Raw genomic sequence first — 23,105 nt, forward strand, 5'->3', positions numbered from 1 at the left:
CTGGAGCTGTGGCTGAGAGAGGATGCAGTTTGAATCAACCATCCAGTCAAGCCAGAAAAGTCTTGGGCTGCAAAAAGCAGTTTTATTCTCAAGTTTGGGTTTTCACAGCAGAGTGGACGAGAGTTACAGGTCATGTGGTATGCCTTTATTGAAGCTACAACAATTTGCCTTGGGTAATATTACTGGATTTTGTTTTACTAGTTAAACATCTATAAGGAAATGTTGCCTGGGAGGTGTTTTCTTGTGGGTCTGACCAAGTAGAGAGTCCATTGTTTTGGGGGAATGTGTTATAAGACAAATCTTAATTGTGCAACTGTAATCTTGTGTGCTTAAGTTTTCTTTTATTCTTGTTAGTAAAACTTTTACTTTCAATTTTTAAAATCCCAGAAGTGTTACTGGATTTCTTACTGCTGAGATCAGTAAGCCTTTATCTTGTTTCCAGAATACAAAAAAAGGGGGGTATGGCCCCTAAGCCAAGCTTCCCTCTGGGGTTTGGTTTACGTAGCAAATAACACCTGTGGTCATAACAATGCATAACAGTGTTGGGTTAAAAGTCAGGGTACCGAAATAAAATGCTGCAGATGCTGAGAAACTGAAATAAAACAGAAAATACTGGAAATACTCAGCAGGCCAGACAGCATCTGAGGACAGGCCATTGACCTGAAACATTAACTGCTTTTCTCTCCACAGCTGTTGCCCGCTGTGCTGAGTATTTCCAGCATTTTCTGTATTTATTAAAGGCCAAGGTAAATACTTTTAATATCCCTTACCCAACCAGTCAGCAGCTTTTTCTGGTGTAGCTTCCTGTAATGGTTCAAGCACAGATCCTGATGCAACACCTGCATTTTCTCCAAATATCTGGTCTTTGTTGCTTTCAATGCTCACATCACCTGGCCGTGGCAAACTCTGCAAATACAATTAACAATTCTAGGAACATTGCTGATCCTACATGACAAATTATATTCAAATATAGCAATGATTACAAACTGTCAACTATCAAATTAATCTGTACCATGTTAAGCAAGTAAAAAAACTTAAAACTATTCAACAGCACTACTTGGGATAAACCAGTTGTGTGTATTAGGGCTCTTTTTGCACTTGACACATGCACAACTTGCAACCATCTGCACAACAAAGTGAACAGAATCTAGATCATGAATGAAATATTTAATTTGCTGCACTCACCAATACCCTCTCACTCATGTTCTCCCCAAAAACAAACTTGGCACTTCTCGCATTACTATCTGCATTTTCTCCTGAGTCCAATAGACTAAAGTTGGGAGAGAAAAATAAATAACACCTAAGCAATTGGGCAGAAATATGGTAGATGTAATTCAGTATGGGTAAGTGCAAAGCATTACACATTGAAAGGATAGCAGACACATTGAATGAATGATGTCGAAGTCATTCTGAGAAAGATTGGAAGGGACCTGGAAGGGTTAGCAGGTTCAACACTTAGCAATCAACAAAGCAAAGAGAATGCTGAACTTTAACATCAAATCAAGTCTATTTCATCTACAATACTTTGCTAAGGCCATATCAAGTTCTGATCATGATTATGATAGGAAGGAAACAGAAATTCACGGTCACTGGGTCAAAATCCTGGAGCTCCCTTCCTAACAACACTGTGGGTGTACCTACAACACATGGACTGCAGCGGTTCAAGAAGGCAGCTCACCACCACCTTCTCAAGGGCAACTAGTGATGGGGCAATAAATGCTGGCCCAGCCAGCAAAGCCCACATCCCGTGAATAAATTTTAAAAAATAACCTCAACCCTGGAAGTGGTACAAACAAGGCCCAAAGGGCTGACCTCTGGATCTGAGAATTTTGCCATGAGAAAAGGTTGGAAAAATTTAGACACTTCAGTCTTCAAAGATTAGCCTTATAGAAGTGCATAAGATGCCAAGGAGAAATAGAAACTAAGTGAGATAGATAAAATTGTGTTGTAAAATTATTCTAAGATAAATCAGAACTACATGAAAAAGGGACACAATATACAAACTAGGAAAAGGCAATATAGGACTCCTTCATGCAAACAAGTACTTGGAATAATTAGAGTGAAAAACTCAAAGTATTCAAGAGACAGATATTGTCGTGGGGTGGCTCAGAAATTATAGGTTTCCATTGAAGGATGAGCTGAATAGCCATCTTCATTTGTACCTGTCAGATCATTGAATCATTTAATTAGACATTATTTATTGCAGGATTAGAATATGAAAAGTGGAAGCATCCAAGTTCTTGGCCCTTGTTAAATGCTGTCCTACTCATGGTATCACCAATCCCTGACTTGAGGCCCAGTGCCTCTCTATAGGATGGTGGAAGAAGAAATCAAAGCAACAGTAGTTACCAGGATTTTTACACACCTCCATGTTAGAAGCAGCTTTGGTACAGCTACAGACAGTGGATCATTCATTTGTGCATTGATAATAATGTTGTTGAGCAAGAATTAGGCAAGGAAAGAAACTTGTTACATCACTTATTTTGGGTATATCTTTTCCCCCATTCTTTGAATGTAGTTTAACCACCGCAATAAGGCAAGGTTGGCACTTGGGTTTTGGTAAGAGTAGTTGAGGAGGATAAGAGTTTGAAATAATAGACCTAACTAAACTACTTAAGGTCAGCTTTGCCCATGGAAGGGGATGTGAGATCTCTATTTGAGATAGTGAGAACAAGAGTGTTAATAGATTTTTTAAAAGATTGAGGGCAGAGCCAGAGATAAGAGGTTATAGAAAATGCTAGAAGAGAAACAGGGAGAAACTGCATCTTTGGTGAAATGAAAGAAAATCATTTTCATTGTTCAAATAAAGGGAAAGGAGATCAAGGTAATCATTTAGAGGCCTGGAAGTTGATGAAATTAGAGTGGAAACAGATTGGATTTTACAATTAAAAATAGGACTGAAATGACACTGAAATTTGAGTCTACAGTAGTACTGCTGCAGCATATAATTTTGGTTACCAGGATGGTAGATAAGAATTTTGAATTCAGAATTTTTAAATTGTGCAATAGAGAATAACATGGGTCCATTACAAAGCATCACTTGAGGCATGTTGAACTGCATGGACAAAGACAGCATTCTTTGAAATGTCCACAGACAAGCAAACAACGCAACAGTACAGGAAGAACATCTCATACTCATTTCTAATCATAAGTGACTATGTCAGCAGTTATCCCGTACAGCCCTGCATTTATTTGAGTATCAAGCACTTTACCAGTTCAGAATGCTTTAGAAGTTGTAGGCAACGCTGATTCTATATGCACAAAAGGATTTAGCCACTTACTTTGCAGTGTTTTGTTTGATGTACTGGAGAAAGTAGTTGGTAGCTGGTAATGTTTCTCCATCTGCAGAACTTTGCTTCAGAGCACATGAAAAGTCACTGCCCTCCATCATCTGCAACACATCACATATATAACAGCTATGCACAAGCTAGAACATGGGACATCTCAGATACAAGGTTCCAACACGATTTTTACTGAGTGGTTATGCAATAATAGAAAAACATACTCAAGGTGATTTTCAGTTTCCAAATATTTGTGTAATGAGGGCTTCAAAAGAAGCTGCTAACTTCAAATAAAGCAAAGCTGAAAATTAACCTTGTGCTATTATTTGTAATAGCAATACACAGTTTTGCCTGTCTGTAATTTTCTGATTGATCGATGGACTGATATTGCAGGAGGAGCCTGGTGCATGTGGCATGTGGGATGCGTGGAGGACTGATGCTCGTAATGCACATACTTCTACCAATGGTTGGTGGCAGCAGCAGTTTAAGGGGGTTGGGTGAGGGAGGGAAGAAAAACAACATAAGTTAAGGGAAGCCAACGACAAAATTACCCAGGCTGGAGGGAGAGCTGATGGTGGTGGCATTGTGGGGTGCAGGTAGGCTACTGGATGAGAAAATCAATGCAAGATAAGGAGGGCCTAACAACACCCTGGCTGGGGATGGAGGATTGGGAGTACAGCTTGGAAGGGGTGGGAGTGCGGTATGGAAGGAAGCCGGCATAGGAAGTATGGAATGGGGAAGAATGGAATGGGGATGGCATGGAGTGTGGGGGGGAAGACATGGGAAAGATGGAATGGTATAGAAGGAATGGCATGGGAGGTGTGGATGCGATGATGGAATTGGTTAATTATACAAATTTGACTGTGAATACTTTGTCGGGCTCCGCTGGTATTTCATGAAACATCTTTTTTAAGGACAAAAGAACTTTTTGGGACAGAAAATCCTAACAAACCCATATTTTCTGAGATCAAACCCAACTTCTCACCATACATCTCAATATTGTTGCCTTCAATTAAACCTCCATTTAAACTTATCAAAGGGATGGGAGATGAGTGGAGCATAAACACCAGCATAGAACAGTTGAGCCAAGTGGCTGAACATTCAATTCTGTTACACTTCGAATCAAAATTTTTCCTTTATACTTTTCAATCTCACGTCCCCTGGTATTTGAACTTCTGCTGTCGTGAACTACTTGCCAGAGGCAACTTAGTGAATTCTCTTCATTATCTAAAAAACTTCAGTCCCTTTAAAGAAAACAGGGTTAATTTCCTTAACCTGTTTTCCTAATTTAACTTTTTAGTTATTAAGAATCGTCATCGTAGTTTGCCTCGCCATAAACTCGAGGAGAAAATATCCTTCATATGATTTGACAACTGAACTGTACACAATTTACTTACTTTTCATCTAGAATCTACAGACTTTTAATACTCGGGTTTGGTATTATCCACTACTTTGTTTACTTGCTGTCCTGCTCTTTACAACTTGGTTGTGTCTTGTTCGATTAGCAACCTCCCTCCATGCAATTGGCACTATGCTTTTGCTGAGTGATGATTGGGGGTGGGGGATGCCATCAGACATAATACGTCACAGTTCTTTGGTACATCTCTTGCATCAGGATCTTCAATTCCAAAACATCAAAAGGGAACAGTGCTTCCCATCTGTCTCCATTGTGAACAAGTAGTTCACTTTTCTGCCACCACTACAATTTTCCCTTTTGAATTGTGCAACCTGTTATTAGCTGCTGTCTAGCCAAATTTTTCATCCCCGGTGTACTTACAACGCAAACCCCTGAAGGTTTTCCTGTGTTTCTACTGTACTTAAATTAAGGAAAAGGATTTCCATCATAAGATTTGTCATGACCCACTTTGCATTAAGGAAAAGTATTCTGACATGCATAGCCTCAATTTTTTCCAGGATCATATTATTTCAACAAACTATTAAATGAAGTGTGAAACTCCTTGCTGGCTGTGAATATGCTGAATCTTAACTCCTGCTGTGTTAAATAAAACTACATATTCCTTGGTTTGTCCACATTGGAGGCTGAACTGCAAACTTGTGGAATTTGAAAAATGTTGCAGAAGTGCAAGAGATTTGGTAAAAAAAAGTGCAGGAAAAGGTACACAAAAGCATGAACATGGAAAAGATTTTTTTATTCATTAATGGGATTTGGGCGCCGCTGGCAAGGCCAGAGTTTATTGCCCATCCCTAACTGCCCTTGAAAAGGCGGAAGTGAGCTGCCTTCTGGAACCCCTGCAGTCCATGTAGTGTAGGTACACCTACAATGCTGTTAGGGAGTTCCAGGATTTTGACCCAGTGACAGTGAAGGAATGACAATTTCCAAGTCAGGATAGTGCATGGCTTGGAGGGGAACTTGCAGGTTCTACCCTGCATCTGTTGCCCTTGTCCTGTGATGGTAGTGGTTGTGGGTTTGGAAGGTGCTGTCTAAGAAGCCTTGGTGAGTTCCTGCAGTGCATCTTGAAGATGATACATACTGTTGCCACTATGCATCGGTGGTGGAGGGAGTGAATGTTTGTAGATGCGGTGCCAATCAAGCGGGCTGCTTTGTTCTGGATACTGTTGAGCTTCTTGAGTGTTGTTGGAGCTGTACTCATCCAAGCAACTGGAGAGTATTCCATCACACTCCTGACTTGTGCCTTCTAGATGGTGGACAGGCTTTGGGGAGTCAGGAGGTGAGTTACATGCTGCAGGATTCTTTGCCTCTGACCTGCTCCTGTAGCCACAGTATTAATATGGCTAGTCTAGTTCAGTTTCTGGTCAATGGTAACGTCCAGGGTGTTGAGAGTGGGGATTCAGCACTGGTAATGCCATTGAATGTAAGGGGGCAATGATTAAATTCTCTCTTGTTGGAGTTGATCATTGCCTGGCACTTCTGTGGTGCGAATGTTACTTGCCACTTCTCAGCCCAAGCCCAGCTATCTTCCATGTCTTGCTGCATTTGCACATGGACTGCTTCAGTGTCTAAGGAGCCGCGAATGGTGCTGAACGTTGTGCAATCATCAGCGAACATCCCCATATCTGACCTTATGATGGAAGGAAAGTCATTAATCAAGCAGCTGAAGATGGTTGGGCCTAGGAAACTATGCTGAGGAACTCCTGCAGTGACATCCTGGAGCTGCGATGATTGACCTCCAACAACCACAGCCATCTTCCTTTGTGCCAAGTATGACTCCAGCCAGCGGAGAGCTCTCCCTGATTCGCATTGACTCCAGTTTTGCTAGGGCTCCTTGATGCCATACTTGGTCAAATGCTGCCTTGATGTCAAGGGGAGTCACTTCACCTTACCTCTGGAGTTCAGCTCTTTTGTCCATATTTGAACAAGGCTTTAATGAGGTCAGGAACTGAGTGGCCCTGGCAGAACCCAAACTGAGCATCAGTGAACAGGTTACTGCTAAGCAAGTGCCGCTAGAAAGCACTGTTGATGACCCCTTCCATCACTTTACTGATGATTGAGAGCAAATTGATGGGGCGGGGAGTTGGCCAGGTTGGATTTTTCCTGCTTTTTCTGTACAGGACACACCTGGGCAATTTTCCACATTGCCAGGTAGATGCCAGTGTTGTAGCTGTACTGGAACAGTTTGGCTAGGGGCAGGTATAGAGCTGGAGCGCAAGTCTTCAGTGCTATGATGGAATATTGTCAGGGCTCATAACCTTTGCAGTATCCAGTGTCTTAAGCTGTTTCTTGATATCACGTGGAGTGAATTGAATTGGCTGAAGGCAGGCACCTCTGATGCTGGGGATCTCTGGAGGAGGCCGAGATGGATCATCCACTTGGCAGTTCCGGCTGAAGATTGTTGTAAATTCTTCATCCTTATCTTTCGCACTGCGCACCCCTCCAACATCATGGAGGATGGGGATTTTGTGGAGCCTCCTCCTCCAGTGAGTTGTTTAATTGTCCACCACCAGTCACAACTGGATGTGACAGGACTGCAGAGCTTAGATCTGATCCACTGGTTTTGGGATCGCTTAGCCCTGTCTATCCCATGCTGCTTACACTGTTTGGCATGTACGTAGTCCTGAGGTATAGCTTCACCAGGTTGACACCTCAATTTTAGCTATGCATGGTGCTGTCCCAGGCAAACCCTCCTGCACACCTCATTGAACCAGGATTGATTCCCTAGCTTGATGGTAATGGTAGGATGGGGAAATGCCGCACCATAAGGTTACAGATTGTGGCCGAGTACAATTCTGCTGCTGCTGATGGCCCACAGTGCGTGGTTGTCCAGTCTTGTGTTGCTAGATCAGTTCAAAATCTTTCCCATTTAGCACGGTGGTAGTGCCACACAACACAATGGAGGGTATCCTCAATATGAAGACGGGACTTTGTCCCCACAAGGACTTTGCGGTGGTCACCTACTAATACTACCATGGACAGATTGGTGAGGAGGAGGTCAAGTGTGTTTTTCCCTCTTGTTGGTTCCCTCAGCACCTGCCACAGATCCAGTCTACCAGCTTTGTCCTTTAAGGCTCAGCCAACACGGTCAATAGTGGTGCGACGGAGCCACTCTCGGTGATGGACACTGAAGCCCCCCACTCAGTACATTCTGCAACCTTGCCGCCCTCAGTGCAAGTGGTGTTTAACATGGAGGGTTACTGATTCATCAGCTGAGAGGAGGCAGTACGTAGAAATCAGCTGGTTTCCTTGCCCATGAGACATCATGGGGTCAGAGTGAATGTTGAGGACTCCCAGGGCAACTCCCACCCAACTGTAAATCACTGTGCCACCACCTCTGCAGGATCTGTCCTGCTGGTGGGGCAGGGCATACCCAGGGATGGTAATGGTGGTCTCTGGAACTTTATCTGTAAGGTATGATTCCATGAGTATGACTCTGTCAGGCTTGACTAGCCTGTGGGGCAGCTCCCCCAACTTTGGCACAAACCCCCAGATGTTAGTAAGGAGGACCTTGCAGGGTCAACAGGGCTGAGTTTGCCGTTGTCGTTTCTGGTACCAAAGTCCATACCAAGTGATCCGTCCAGTTTCATTCCTTTTAGACTTTTTTAATTAGTGGTTTGATACAACTGATAGGCCATTTCAGAGGGCACTTAAGAGTCAACCACAATACTGAGGGGCTGGAGTCACATGTAGGCAAGACCAGGTAAGAATGGCAGATTTCCTTCGCTAATGGGTTTTCCCAGGTGGGTTTTTACGACAATCAACAATAGTTTCATGGTTACCATTAAACTTTTAATTCCAGATTTTCAGTGAATTCAAATTCCACCATCTGGGATTCAAATCCAGGTCTCCAGGGCATTACCCTGGTCTCTGGATTGCCAGGCCAGTGACAATACCACTATGCCACTGCTTCACCTAGAGTAAAAAGGAAAGTAAAAAGGAAAAAACAAATATATAAAAACTCAAACACAGAAATATGAAAGACAGCCCAAGACTCCAAATATAGACTCTGTCAACATACAAAACATTAACTTGCTTTACCTTTAACCAGAAGCTCACAGGCCCAAAATGCATCTATTTCCAAAAATATGGGGAAGATAGCTAAGATTTGAATATACTATTTTCATGCTCCTTTGTTCTTTTAATGCCTGCACATTACCTCACTGAGCTGATCTTCATATGCCATCTGCCTGTTGTCACCTCTTTCCAGCATGTTTGCTGACCACTTATTCATCATCTCATCTCTGAGAAGAGTTAATATTTAAGATACTTGTTTTCTATCTGTTGTTCTCTTTCCTTGCTCTCCCTGTTTTGTTCAGTTCTATTAATTTCCAGTTTCTTTTTTTACAGATACGAGCAGGCTTGCTTTTAAACATACTGACATATGTTAGGAGCAAGAGCAGGCCACTCGGCCCTACGAGCCTGCTCTGCCATTCAATAAGATCATGGCTGATCTGATTGTAACCTCCCGCCTACCCCGATAACCTTTCATGCCCATGTTTATCAAGAATCTATCTACCTCTGCCTTGAAAACATTCAAAGACTCTGCTTCCACTGCCTTTTGAGGGAGGGAGTTCCAAAGACTCACTACCCTCAGATGAGTAGAATTGTTTTCTCTCAGTCTTAAATGGACAACACCCTATTTTTAAACAATGACCTCAAGTTCCACCCTGTCAAGACCTTTCAGGATCTTATACGTTTCAATTAAGTTGCCTCTTACCCTTCTAAATTCCAGCAGATATGAGCCTAACCTGTCCAATCTTTCCTCATAAGACAACCCGCCCGTTCCTGGTATTAGTTTTGTAAACCTTCTCTGAACTGCTTCTAATGCAATTACATCCTTCCTTAAATAAGGAGACCAATACTGTACACAGTACTCCAGATGTAGTCTCACCAGTGTCCTGTACAACTGAAACATAAGCTCCCTACTCTTATATTCAATTCCCCTCATAATAAATGATAACATTCTATTAGCTTTCCTATTTACTTGCTGTACCTGCATACTAGCCTTTTGTGATTCATGCACTAGGACAGTCAGATCCCCCTGAATCTCAGAGCTCCACAATCTCACCATTTAGATAATATGCTTCTTTTTGCTTTTTTGCAAAAATGGACAATTTCATATTTTCCCATTTGCTAGATTCCCATCTTTGCCCACTCACTTAACCTATGTTTCCTTGTAGCCTCCTTTTGTCCTCTTCACAACTTACTTTCCTACCTATCTTTGTATCATCAACAAATTTTGCAACCTGCTTCTCTCCCTTCATCCAAGTCATTTATATAAAAAGTTTAGGCCCCAGTACTGATCCCTGTGGCTTGTTACATCCCGCCAACCAGGAAAAGACCCATTTATGCCAACTCTTTGCTTCCTGTTAGACAGCCAATCTTCTATCCATGCCAATATGTTACCCCTACACCAATGAGCTTTTATTTTCCATAATAACTTATGACGTGGCCTTCTGAAAAATCTAAGTACAATACATCCTCCGGTTCCCCTTTATCCAGAGCACATGTGACTCCTTCAAAGAGCTCTAATAAATTGGTTAAATATGATTTCCCTTTCACAAAACCATGTTGACTCTGCCTGATTACCTTGAATTTTTCTAAGTGCCCTGCCATAACATCTTTAATAATAGCTTTCAAAATTTTTCCTATGACAGATGTTAAGCTAACTGGCCTATAGTTTCCTGCTTTCTGTCTCCCTTTTTGAACAAAAAAGTTACATTCGCTATTTTCCAATCTAATGCCACCTTTCTCGAATCCAGGAAACTTTGGAAAATTAAAATCAACGCATCAATTATTCCACTAGCCACTTCTTTTAAGACCCTAGGGTGAAGTCCATCAGGACCCAGGGATTTGTCAGCTCGCAGCTCCAACAGTTTACCAAGTACCACTTCCCTGGTGACTGTAATTTTCCTGAGTTCTTCCCTCCTTTCCAATTCCTGATTTACAGTTATTCCTGGAATGTTACTTGTATCCTCTTTCATGAAGACCAATGCAAAATACCTGTTCAATTCATCTACCATCTCTTTATTTTCCATTATTAATTCCCCAGACTCACTTTCCATAGGACCAATGTTCACTTAGTTAATAAAACCAGAATCATTAAAATTATAGTTAAGGAGGCCATTTTACACATCGTGTGTGCCAGTTCTTGTTCTTCAACTTGAACTGAACTCTATTTCCTTTCAGTTTCTCTACATACTTCTAGAATATTTCATTTCAAATATTTATTACATTACCTTATAAATGTTATTATTTCTGACTCAGTACCTGTCTGTGGTAAAAAATTCCATGCTTTAGTAACTTTGGAAAAATCTCTTCTCAGCTGCTCCTCCATTCTTCAAAATTCTCCCTCTATTCCCTTGTTACTAATTAGCCAACCACTTAGAAACGTTCTTTCATTGCATGCCCTTCAAATGCTTTCATTATTGCTAACCTTCCCCTTAAACTTCTCTATTCTAATGAAAAGTCCTAATTTTTGAGTAAGTCTGCCATTTTTATTTTCCACCTTGCTCTCATGTTGATCTCTCTGCCCTTGGCCTACTGCAGTGTCCCAATGAAGCTCAACACAAGCCCGAGGGATAGCAACTCATCTTTCAATTAGGCACTTGGCAGCCTTCTGGACTCCACACGGAGTTCAATAATTTCGGGCCATAATCTCTGCTCCCATTTTGTTTCCTCTTTTTTTTTGCATGTTTCAGGCTTTATCTCGTTTTCCTACCACACTTGCTTTTGGAGCGTAGCTGCTCATTATTCTGCCATTCACATCTCCTCTGGACACATCCTGTGTTTCTTTACTTGCCCCATTAACACTCCCTTTGACTCTGCACAACAACTCTTTTGTCATTTAATGTCACCCATGTTCCACCCTATCACCCTTTTGTTCTTTTTCCACCAGACTCCCATTTCGCCTGCTTAAAACCTGTTGGGCTGCAACTTCGGAGGTCCAGGGCAGCGTAGCTGGGGAGGCACCCCAAAGATGCGCTGGAGAGCACCCCATAACTCTGAAAGTTCCCAGGTAAGGTTCCTGGAAGTGCAAACTTCCCTTGGGCAATTGCCCTGCACTGGGAACCATCCGAAAATGTGATCTGAATTGCAAACTTTGATGGTTCTGACTGTGTTACATCAATAGCAACCCAGAAAAAGGAGAATTAAAACCACTTCTAATTTATGGGTAACTGTTGTACAGACCCCCACCGACACCCTCCAGGAACCTCCCCCAAACACCCACAAGACTGTCCCAAACCCCACAAAGACAGCCCACCCTCATGGAATCCCCCACCCCCTCAGGACTGTCCCATCACCACTCCCCAATCGGGACTCTCCACAGGATTCTGGCACCCCCACAGAAATCCACAACCCCTCAGCGACTGTTCTCTCTCTCTGCCCCCCCCCCCCCCCCCCCCCCCACCCCCCCCACCCCACAACCAAGGACTGACTCTCAAAGCAGCCCCCCCTTAAACAATCCAACCTCTCCCCACCCCTCCCCCAAAGCCTGACCTGAACCCCCCACATCCGCCCAGGGCCCAACCTGACCCAACCTCCCCCCCACCCCTCCCCCTCTCCCCCCAGGGCCCAAACTGACTCTGACTGCAACTCCACGGAAGTTCAGGTCCATTACATTTCTAACATTTCCCAGTTCTGATGAAAGGTTGTCGATCTGAAACGTTAACCTTGTGTCTCACTCCACAGATGCTGCCTGACCTGCTTTCTCCCAGCATTTTCGATTTTTATTTCAGATTTCCAGTATCTGCCATATTTTACTTTTGCGAAAGTTTCATAGGTTCTGGTAGCTATTTAATACTGCAAGGCCAGTGGTACTCTTCACGAACTTCCATTTTGTGAGAGTTATACAGTTAGGCTGTTATGCACTCATTTTCATAGCTGGATTGTTCTGGTTCTGTTTAAATACATCTTATCTTTATTGTTACACCACGATTTACACCTAAGCAAAATCTGTGTTAATAAAAGAAAATAAATGAAACCATTTGACCACCGCTATCTAAACAATCAATTCTTGATTCCAATATATCCATTATTTCTACTAATGACTGAAAATAATTCAGAAATCAGAAACTTATGACTTTTCTCTTTCAATTTCCAAGCATCTGTCTAAAGCTACTTTTCAACTTGAGTACTTTTATCTTGTGCCATTAACTGCCACATGGTTTATACAATTTTTCTCGCACACCAGTTCATTTACTCTAACCTGTTTCAAGTGCAACCCGAGTTCTGTGGACAACTCATTGCTTTATTAACATAACAGCAGAATTAATATGCACAAAATGCACCACTGAATTCGCAACTATTATACCCTTGTTTCTTTTCTGCTTCATTGTCCCTTATCTCTATAAGTTATTTTGATTCTCCTATTCGTGATTAAAATCCTTGCTGCCATTTGATGCTTAAGATGCTTTTCATACAGTAACCTTTTGGCATTCTGTGTTCCAATTTCTTATTACCCTTCATCAATCCACTCTTGATAAACATGACTGATGCTCCATTTCCATACACTAAACTTTCAATAGATTCTTACTGTAGCATTATAACATAAACATATTGCTTGTTTAAATCACCCAAGGGTATACTGACACTCTTCTTTATATATCAACATATTAAAAAAGCTTCAAACAATAAATGACACAGGAGATTATGCATGGGATTAATTAAATTACATTAACTCAAAAAACCAACTATTCAATGGAAGCACATACTACAGGAGGGATTGTAGGAGCATTGGATAGCACATGGTGACTTTTCAATATTGTAATAACATGAACCTTCACTCTGTCTTGAAGATTTTCCCCAAACACGAAGTTCGTCTGTTCCATAAGCTGCTCAGGCTGCTCCTGGCTATCCACCTTCTCTTCCTTCTCATCTACTTCACAGCTGCTCTTGCACTCTGATGATTCAGCTAATTTCGTATTCTCCTGGAAATGTGGAGAAATCATTTTAAGTGAACTATGTATACATCCCAGTAACCCAAAAATAAGGCAATAAGGATTTATATTCAAAGTAAACTTTCCAAAACCCATTTCAGGGGTTCACCTTGCCAAACAAAGTGTGACTACCTCAAAGGTCTTCTGCTATCATTATCACTAAAAACATTAAATCTGCACTTAAACAAGAGCTTTAACAGAAAGAAGTGTTACATTCTTCCTTATTCAGTCAACCTCGACATACAAATAGTTGCGTACCAAAGTTCAAGATATGGTTCCACCGTTGGCTCAGTTGGTAAACTAGTGCCCAGTGTGGAACTGAGCCATACAACCAAGGTCCTAGGTTCGATCCCTGGTCTATCCTGAGTTAGCTGATCTCAGCTGCAGCAGGTGTACGGGTGCTCCAATTGGCCTTAGTGCCCCTGGGCTAGGGAGGAGAGAAAAAAAAAAATCAGCCAGGGCTCCCACTCCTGATCATTATCCAGTGACTTGCTAGAAAGTGCATTTGTGGTCATCGGACAAGGACAGGATTGGCTTGGCTGTGGTGCCTCCCACGATTACTACTCCCGCTTTCTTCCTTTACAGACTCTGCTCTTCTGCGTTCCAGAACATTGCATAATCATCTCTCAAGCTGCTTCTTACTCATTGTCTAACCTCATGAAGGCTCCTGCCCTGACATGCTTACACCTCTGCTTCCTGCTACTTCTCCAACATTTGTTCAAGCAGTACCAAGATTGACAATACCCAGTTAAGGAAGGAAATCAAGGAAGGGAACAGGTAAGTTGGCTGAACACAGTCCAAGCTGAAGGCTCTGGAGCTCACCAAGTTGCTCTGAGGCGCCACTTTCTCCATACCGCTCAAATCACAGCCAGCCTCACAACACTGGGAACTACCAACATCTTCAGACTGTTCAGCTGGCCTTAGGCCTCCTCCACTGGTTAGACTGTCTGCTCAACAATCTTCTGCCATCAAGCACCAACCTTGTGTCGCTGAATCTACAAACATCTGGCGCTGATAGAAGTTTGACTTGCAATCAAAATGAGTTACGATCAAATCTTATCTGGGCTTCTTCTGCTAGTCTTCGTATCTTTTTTGCTCATTTGAGGCCCTTTCGTTCCTGCTCCTGTTCTCTATTGCCTTGTTGAGACCTCCTGCTTTCATACTATGTGGGTACTTGACCTCAGCACCTTCAACGCCTATGCTACATGGTTTCTGATTTCTCTACTCTCCTTAGTGTTTACATCAGTTTCCACACTGACAGCAAATCCTTTGCATTCTATGCAGTTCTGCACCTTAAGTCACACCTGCCTGGTCCTTGACATCTTCCACTGAGGGGAAAAAAATCTCCCCCACAGCTTCCAACTACTCGTTCCCACTGTGGCCCTCCTTTCATTATGGCACCATTGTTGATGTTCATCTTCTCAACAACTTTAATTCCGCCTGCAATATCTTAATCCCCACAAAGTTACTCATGGTCTTCCACTCTTTGTAACACAGACTTGAAAACAAATGACACATGACTGATTTTGTCACCTGCTGCTAAATCTTGTTTGAACATGTTAAATATTACCACGTCCCTCCCATAGCCAAATGTTCTTTCTACACAGGAATAATGCTGGAGGGCAAGGACAAGCCATAAGGAACCATTTTAAGTTCCCCTACCCTATCATCTCTAAAAGACAAGGTGAATTTCTCATGGATTTCTTTACCTTAAAGAAATTATCCAAATAGTTATCTCACCACACTCTCTTCATCATCTCCTCACTCATTCCAGCTTTTTTAAAATCTCCCTGCCCTCTCACAACTAATTTATTTCATAAGACCCACCTCTTGTCTCGCAAAACCTTCTCCGACCTACTCCTGATCACTTAATCACCTTTCCTCACTCTGTGCTTGACAACGTTGCTAATGACTTTATTTGTTCAGTTACTGTCCTCACCCTGTTAAAACTGCTTTCATCACCCCTTCCTTAAAAAAAATGCATGCATGATCCAGTTGTTCTTTCCAAGCTCATCCCAAATCTCCTTTTCGTTTCTTGGTCCTTGAACGTGACATCACCTTCCAGTTCTGAGCCATCCTCTCCTGTTACTGAATTAATTCAAATCGGGTTCCACCTAGCTCAAATCAGAGTTTGACCTGGTCAAAGACAGACAGTATCATCTGTTACAGAGACTGTGGCACATCATTCCCTCATTTTTTCTTTGACCTCAGAAACATTCCGAGAAAGAAAAAATAAACTTGCATTTATTTAGGTTCATTCACATCCTGGGGATGTTGTAAAGTACTTCACAGTTGAATATGCCAGCTTCCTCCATCGTAGTTCTGCTCTGAGACCACAGTTTCATTCTTAGTGTCTCAATTCAGTCTGTGCAACTCAAGCAAAGGGCTCTTCTCCTTCCTCTGCATGACCACCTCCGAAATTTAAGGATCCATACTGATCCCCTCCACCCCCTTTCCTCTCCTAAATGCTGCCATCAATTATATCATCCATATGCATTGGGTAGTTTCTACATGTATACTAATGAAACTCAGCTCTAAATCTCATCATTTCCTTCAATGTCATGACCACCTGTTTGAGATTGGACGAACCAGAATTTACTGATATCATGTAAAGCAAAGCCACTGTTTTTGGCCCCCATATTACAACAGTAACTTGCATTCATATAACACTTGATGTAGAAAAAAAGTCTCCAATTCATTTCACAGAGAGGAAATGAATTGATGGATGTGAATCTAAATAAAAGCTAAGAAGGTGAGTTACAAGTTTAGTCAAAGAGATGGGTTTTAAAAAGGATCTTAAAGGCAGGTTGGCAGTCTTAAGGGAAAAAAGAGGGTTGCACTAAAGAGCCAGAAGAATAGTATGGTGGTTGCGGGGGAGGGGGAGCGGGTGGAGAGTGTGGTTGAGGGGCTTGAAGTGGTTATAAATAGAAGTATGAAAATGTAAAGATAAAAATTTTAAGTTTAAACCATCTCTGAGCCAATTTAAGTCAGTCAGAACAAAGGTGAAGGGGGCTGTGATTTGATGCAGGATAGGATACAGCAGCAGAATTTTTGTTCAGCTGAAATTTATGGGAGGATGGAGTGGCCAGCCAGGAGAATATAGTCAAGCCTAGAGGTGTCAAGAACATGAATGAGGGTCTCAGCAGCAGACAGGCAGAGTTGGCTAATGATACATAGGTTATAGGTAAGTGAGCTTTATGATAAAGATTATGAGCGGCTGGAAACTCACCTTATTATCCAATCGAATGCTGAGATTGCGAACAATGTGATTCAGCCTGAAGCAGTGGCTGGGGAGGGAGATGGAGTCAGTGGGAATGGAACAGAGTTTTGTGGTAGGGGATGAAAATTATGGCTTTGGTCTTTTTTTATATTTAGCTGGAGGAAATTGCAGCTCATACTGACGTGGACAAAGCAGTTTGACATCACAAAGGTAGGGACAAGTGATGCAGAGGTGTTTTTTTATTATTCGTTCATGGGATGCGGGTGTTGCTGGCTAGGCCAGCATTTTAGTGTTGATTGGTGTCAGCATACATATGGAAATTCAGCCCATGTTTTCAGATGATGTTCCTAAGGAATAGCATAGTATGTTGAGGAAGAGGGGGGTCACAGCAACAGAGTTAGCCATTTAGCCCCTTGACCCTGTTCTGCCATTCAATGAGGTCATGGCTGATCTGCAACTTAACTCCAAATACCCACCTTTGCCCCAAATCCCTTAATAATTTGGTTAACAAAAATCTGTTAATCTCAGTTTTAAAATTAACTGATCTAGCGTCAATTGTCATCTTCAAAAGAGAGTTCCAAACTTCTACCACCCTTTGCATGTAGAAACATTTTCTAATTTCTCTCCTAAAAGGTCTGGCTCTAATTTTTAGACTATATTCCTAGACTCCTCAACTAGTGGAAATAGTTTCTCTCAATCCACCCTGTTCCCCTTAATTTCCTGAAAATTTTGATCAAATCATCTCTTAACCTTCTAGGTTCCAATGAATACAACCCTAGTTTGTTCAATCTCTCCTCATAGCTTAACACTAGGAGTCCAAGTAGCATTCTAGTAATCTATACCGCATTCCTTTCAAGGCCAATACATCCTGCTTCAGTTGTTGTACACAGAACTGCTCACAGTCCTCAAGGTGTGGTCTAACCCGGGCTTTGTAAAGTGGAAGCATGACTTCCATTCCTTGTGTCCTATTCCTCTAGACATAAAGGCCAGCATTCTATTAGCCTTTTTGATTATTTTCCCTATACATTCATGACACTTTAATGATCTGTGTACTTGGATCACAAGTCTCTTTGGACCTCCACTGATTCTAGCTGTTCACTTTTTAGAAAGCACTCTATTCTGTCCTTTTAAGGTCCAAGGTTGATGACCTCACATTTGCCTACATTGAAATCTACTTGCTGGTTTTACCCATTCACTATCAATCCCTCTTTGTAATTTTACACTTCCATCTATATTGCTTACAATTCTGCCTTTTTTTTGGTCAGCAGCAAATCTAGATATGTAGTTTTCTAGCTCACCATCAAAGTTGTTGTCGTTGTATACAGTGAATCACTGAGGCCCCAACACAGATCTTTGAGGCACCATCAGTAACATCCTGCCAATTAGAGTACCTGCCCATTATCCCTAATCTCTGTCTTCTTCTATTCAGCCAGTTTCCTAACCAGGCTAATAATTTGCCATCAATTCTATGAAATTCAACTACAGTTAAGACTCTCTTATGTGGAACTTTATCAAATGCCTTCTGAAAGTCGATATAAGTAACATCTATAGGCAGTCCGTTGTCCAATACATTAGGTACCTCTTCAAAAAATTCAAATCAGATTTGTCAAGCATGTCCTATCTTTTACAAATCCACTAAGATAAAACCTGGAAGAGAAGTGGCAGTGAATTAAACACTAAGGTGGCTTTCTCCAATCAGCTGAAAATGTTCAAGGTGTTCAGTCACCCTATCCTTAATTATAAACTGTGGCAATTTCCCAACAACAGATCTCAGACTAAAGTCTATAGTTCCCTTGTTTTCCTCTGTCATCTTTCTTAAATAGCAGAGTGAGATGCACAATTTTCCAATCTGAAGGAGAGTTCCCGAATCAGATCAAGGATAGATCATTCAGGACAGTCCAAAGGCAATGGTGTGGGGGATGGGAAGAGAAGCCATTCTGGATATACTCTCGCTTGATTGAATCAGTGAACCCAATTGAGAGAAACGCCACTGTGCTGGATAGCAGCAACGAGATGTTGAAGAAAGATGATTTAATCAACTGTGTCAAAACCTGTAGAAAGGTATGGAAGGTAATGAAAGATAATGGACTATGGTTACAATTACAGAGAATCTCACCTAATTAGTGATTTGGTTGGGGCCATTTAAGTAATGTGGGAGGGACAGAAACTTGATTGAAGAGAATCAAACTGAGAGTTGATGATTAGTGCATAGATTGGTGAGGGGTAACAACATTTTCATGATTTTGGAGAGGAAGTGAGGTTGCAGATGGGGCAGAATTTTGCAAAGACAGAGTGGACAATGACAACACCTTCAAAAGAGAGGAGGGACAGTCCCTTGAGAGAGAACCATTTACAATGTCAACAAGCACAAAGGCCTGGAAGGGAAATTCGGTGGTAAGCAGTTTATTGGGAATAGGATCACAGAAGCAAGAAGTGGGTCTCATAGGTGAGGTGAGTTCAGTGGGAGCATGAGGGAAGATGGGAGAAAAACTAGAGATACAGGTTCAACAACATGCAGGTACTTCTTGACAATGAACTCATCAATCAGACAACAGATACAACAGCATTTGAATCAGACAAAGCAGCTGTAATTGCCAACCTCTTTCAAGACTTCCTTCAACAATTCTATCTGACCAGGTTAATAATTATTCAACAGGTATTCATGCAACTGTGCGAGGAGTACAACGTAAGATACCTCTAGAGCACTGCATACCATCTTCAGACGAACAGGCTAGTTGATAAATTTAACAGCATGCTAAAGTGAAGGCAGTGATTAAAGCTCGCATGACTGGAATTTAACTCTTGCCTGTGTATAAAAGAGATAACCCAGTAACTGACAGGATTCTCACTCTTTAGGTTAATTGCAGATGGTCATCTGGACTGTCAGTAACCAAAATGACTTAAAAATTCTGAAGGGTCAAACTCGACCTGAAAGATTAATTCTGTTTCTCTCCACAGATACTGCCCTATTTGCTGGGTAGTTCCAGCATTTTCTATTTTTATTTCAGTTTTCCAGCATCTGCAGTATTTTGCTTTTGTCGACTTAAAAATTGTTGGAATTCTTAGTCACTGATTTCAAGCAAACCTGTTTAGTGCAGTTATTACATAAGTCTTGAATACTGTCAAGCAAATGTGAGATTTCATTCTAAGAAAAATATGGCTGCTCAATTCTGATTGGATTACCACAAATTAAATAACTCAAAAGTTAATTGCTTGCAGACAAGATCATTGCAAAGCTAAATGGTGCCGAATACCTCAAAACTACAAAAAAAAATATTGGAAGGCCCTTTTAAGTACCAAACATCAGAGTTTTGTAAGTTTACAAACATGCCTTTCACAATGAAAAATGCAGTAGTCACATTCCAGCAGCTCATGCATTTCGTACTGATGAGGATCAAGGATTAGTTAGCAGTACACAGAGAGCATAGCTGCTTTCAGTCAAATCTAGGGAACACATCTTTTGACAAACATATGCTTGCTTTATTCTGAAAACAATCAATTTAAAGTTAAGTGATCAGGAATACCTGCGGATTTGTGTCTGCTATCTACTGTGAGGCTCAGGCCACTTGGTCTGCAACATAAGTATCAACAGTTTGAGGGTTCACATGGAGTGACAAAGTTTCTAACACTAGGGTATCTCGTGAAAGTTAACAGACAGTTCTTCAAGACAGACAAGTTTTTTTTGCAATAGACACTGGTCAAAGTTCAGCAATACTAGAAAAGTGTTTTCAATTACTTCTGTACAGCTTCAAGTGAAATATTCTGCAATTGAGTGAAATATTCTGCAATTGAGTGAAATCAGCATATTAATATTCATCTAGTCTATCATTTACTTTCAAAAACCTGGTTTGTAGTTTAGAGTCTAGAATCTAAGGCCTGAGGGAAGGGTATTAAACAGGAACGGATTCAATGGATTATGCATGCGGTGTGGGGTTAAGAGCTCCGAGTTTCAGACAGGAAACCTGGAAGTCAAGGTCTCCTTGCTCATGATAGAATTTGAACCACAGCAAGTGCCCTTCACCCCCAACAGATTTCTCCCCAGAAGTCAGACTCATTTGCGGGATTAGTCGGGCAGGGAGGACTCTGGAGCAGGCTGCAGGACCAGGAAGATCCAATCCACAACCGTCGGCAGGGGAGAGGGGGTGGGTCCGATTCCTAACCCAGAGGGTCTTTGTACTGGGGCAGGGGACTGAGAGTTTGGAAGCAGTGAGGTGGGGGCTGGAAGCCACCAGCCCCAAGCGGGGCTATGAAGGCATTTATTTTCTCTCTGAAGCTGTTGTCCTCGCCTCCCTTCAATTATCCATCTAGCCACAGTTAAACCCATGAAACAGGTTAACTTAGATTCTGCCTGCCTCATTAAAATATTTCTGTTGAACACAAGAATATCTGGCAAAAGCAGAAAGTTGTATGCCATCACCAGCACTTACAGCATAAGACAGACAAAAGTCACAGGAGTATAGCTGGGGTATTGTATCTTAGTCATTATATAAGTGAGAAAATACAGAAATCTTTTTGGGCAAGAATAACGCCTGCACTATGGGCAATTCTATTAATGAACTATAAATCCATTTATAGCAACATGTTAATGGGCGTCATCCAGAAATAGCCCTGATTATACCAAGCAGTCCATACTAATATTTCAGACAGGAACACTGAACCAAGTGAAAAACTGAGGAGACAGACATCCCATCGTTTCCATGTGCTTCAAGTTACTGCTATAGAAATGGTGTACTCAGTAATTAAAAATGATTGTGTCAATATTGTGTAGAAATTGCAAAAATCCAAAATGTTCCTGGCCTACTCGGACTAAAACCTTTCTGCATTCTTGTATCCTGCTGTTAAAGTGAAACATAACTAAATTTTCATATGTGATTGATAAACTAAACAGGCTATTTTTACAGAAGTTGGTTCATACGGGTGTTATAATGCAAACTGTGAACCACTATCTCTTAGGAAAGGGGTGGTGGAAGTGTTCACCACGTAGGTCCAGATAAAGATGATGCTTCAGTTCATTTGATTTCATCTTTCCAGAACACCAATCCTGTAATCATCCATGGCAGCGTCTAGCTGTTTATGAAAATGAGTCCAACGTCTGGCCCCAAATCCCCTTCCTGGAAACCCATTTCAGCTGTTCATCACGCTCTTTGGAAATATTTCATGATGTTTGGCCTAAATTTACTCTTTGCAACTCTGAACATGTTACCGCATCGTATCGTTTTAGCAAAAATGAACATAAATGACATTGATTCTCTACAAAATGTTTTTAAGAGGCTGAAAGGACACTTTGTCAATCTGTTTCTCAGTTCTTTCCATTAGTACTTTGGATCAACTACTGCATTATGTCTAGGATTCAGAGTGCGGCCTACCCAGGGCAATGCAGAGTTTTCCAACAACTTTTGGAATATGAAGTTTTTTGATTTAGCACTCTCATCCAGTGTCCTTTTGCTTTATTTATTGCCAACATACATTACTTGGACATGACAGCGGATCAATCCATACCTATAAATCCCTCAAACTGCAGCTTGGGTAATTCTACCTTAAAAATGAAGTAGATTAAACTTTATTTTTACTTTTAACATGAATAATTTCTGTATAATTCATATTCTGCCAACTAGCTATCCTCTAAATGTTTGAGAATGTTTGGGGTTTTTTTTTGAGAATTTTTATTTTCATTTTTGATCCATTTTGGAGGATCATTCCCATTCCTTTACTACACAAGGTATGTATTTTCCCTACACAATATTTTTGAGGATTGCCCATTTATTGCCAACAGACTTGTTCTTCATGAATAGCCCCAGCCTATGCTAATAAACACAACTCTTATAACCTGATATTTGTATGCCTGAAGTTTTATACTAGAGTTTTATTATTTAATTGTGTTGTTGTGTGTGGCTTTGTCCAAGACTTCGAAAAAAGTGCAGCTATTCAAGAATTGAAACTAAAATACACTTTAATTCCAGGATCAAGTTGATGCCCTGCTACATTAACTGCTGGTGACAGCTACAATATAAATAAACCAATTTTAGTTTTCTAATTATTGTAATAAGTAATCTACTATTTCTGTGGGAAATATGTAAATGAAAGTGCACTTACAGTCAAAAATGCATGTTAGATTAAGATGGGAAATTCTGTTTGTTATTGGTATCAGTTACACTGCTTCAACTGAAATACCATTAACCACTGCTGAATATTTCCAGATGTTATTCACTGAATTTCATATTACTTAATTATTAACTATATTTACTTATGAA

The 23,105-nt window shown here is 41.2% G+C and overlaps 1 protein-coding gene across 1 annotated transcript in view; it reads right to left on the bottom strand.

Moving 5' to 3' along the window:
* ranbp3b (RAN binding protein 3b) overlaps nt 1–23,105 on the bottom strand; it is a 112,411-nt gene that overhangs the window by 18,430 nt on the left and 70,876 nt on the right. Inside the window, exons 10-13 of the mRNA XM_078554746.1 lie at nt 13,476–13,625; nt 3,282–3,391; nt 1,186–1,270; nt 771–906 (exon numbers count right to left, since the gene is read on the bottom strand). Of these exons, the coding sequence (XP_078410872.1) occupies nt 771–906; nt 1,186–1,270; nt 3,282–3,391; nt 13,476–13,625 (481 nt within the window). The remainder of the gene's footprint in view (nt 1–770; nt 907–1,185; nt 1,271–3,281; nt 3,392–13,475; nt 13,626–23,105) is intronic.

This window comes from Cetorhinus maximus, chromosome 13 (genome assembly GCF_964194155.1).
Source record: "Cetorhinus maximus chromosome 13, sCetMax3.hap1.1, whole genome shotgun sequence".
NCBI classification, from domain to species: Eukaryota; Metazoa; Chordata; class Chondrichthyes; order Lamniformes; family Cetorhinidae; genus Cetorhinus; species Cetorhinus maximus.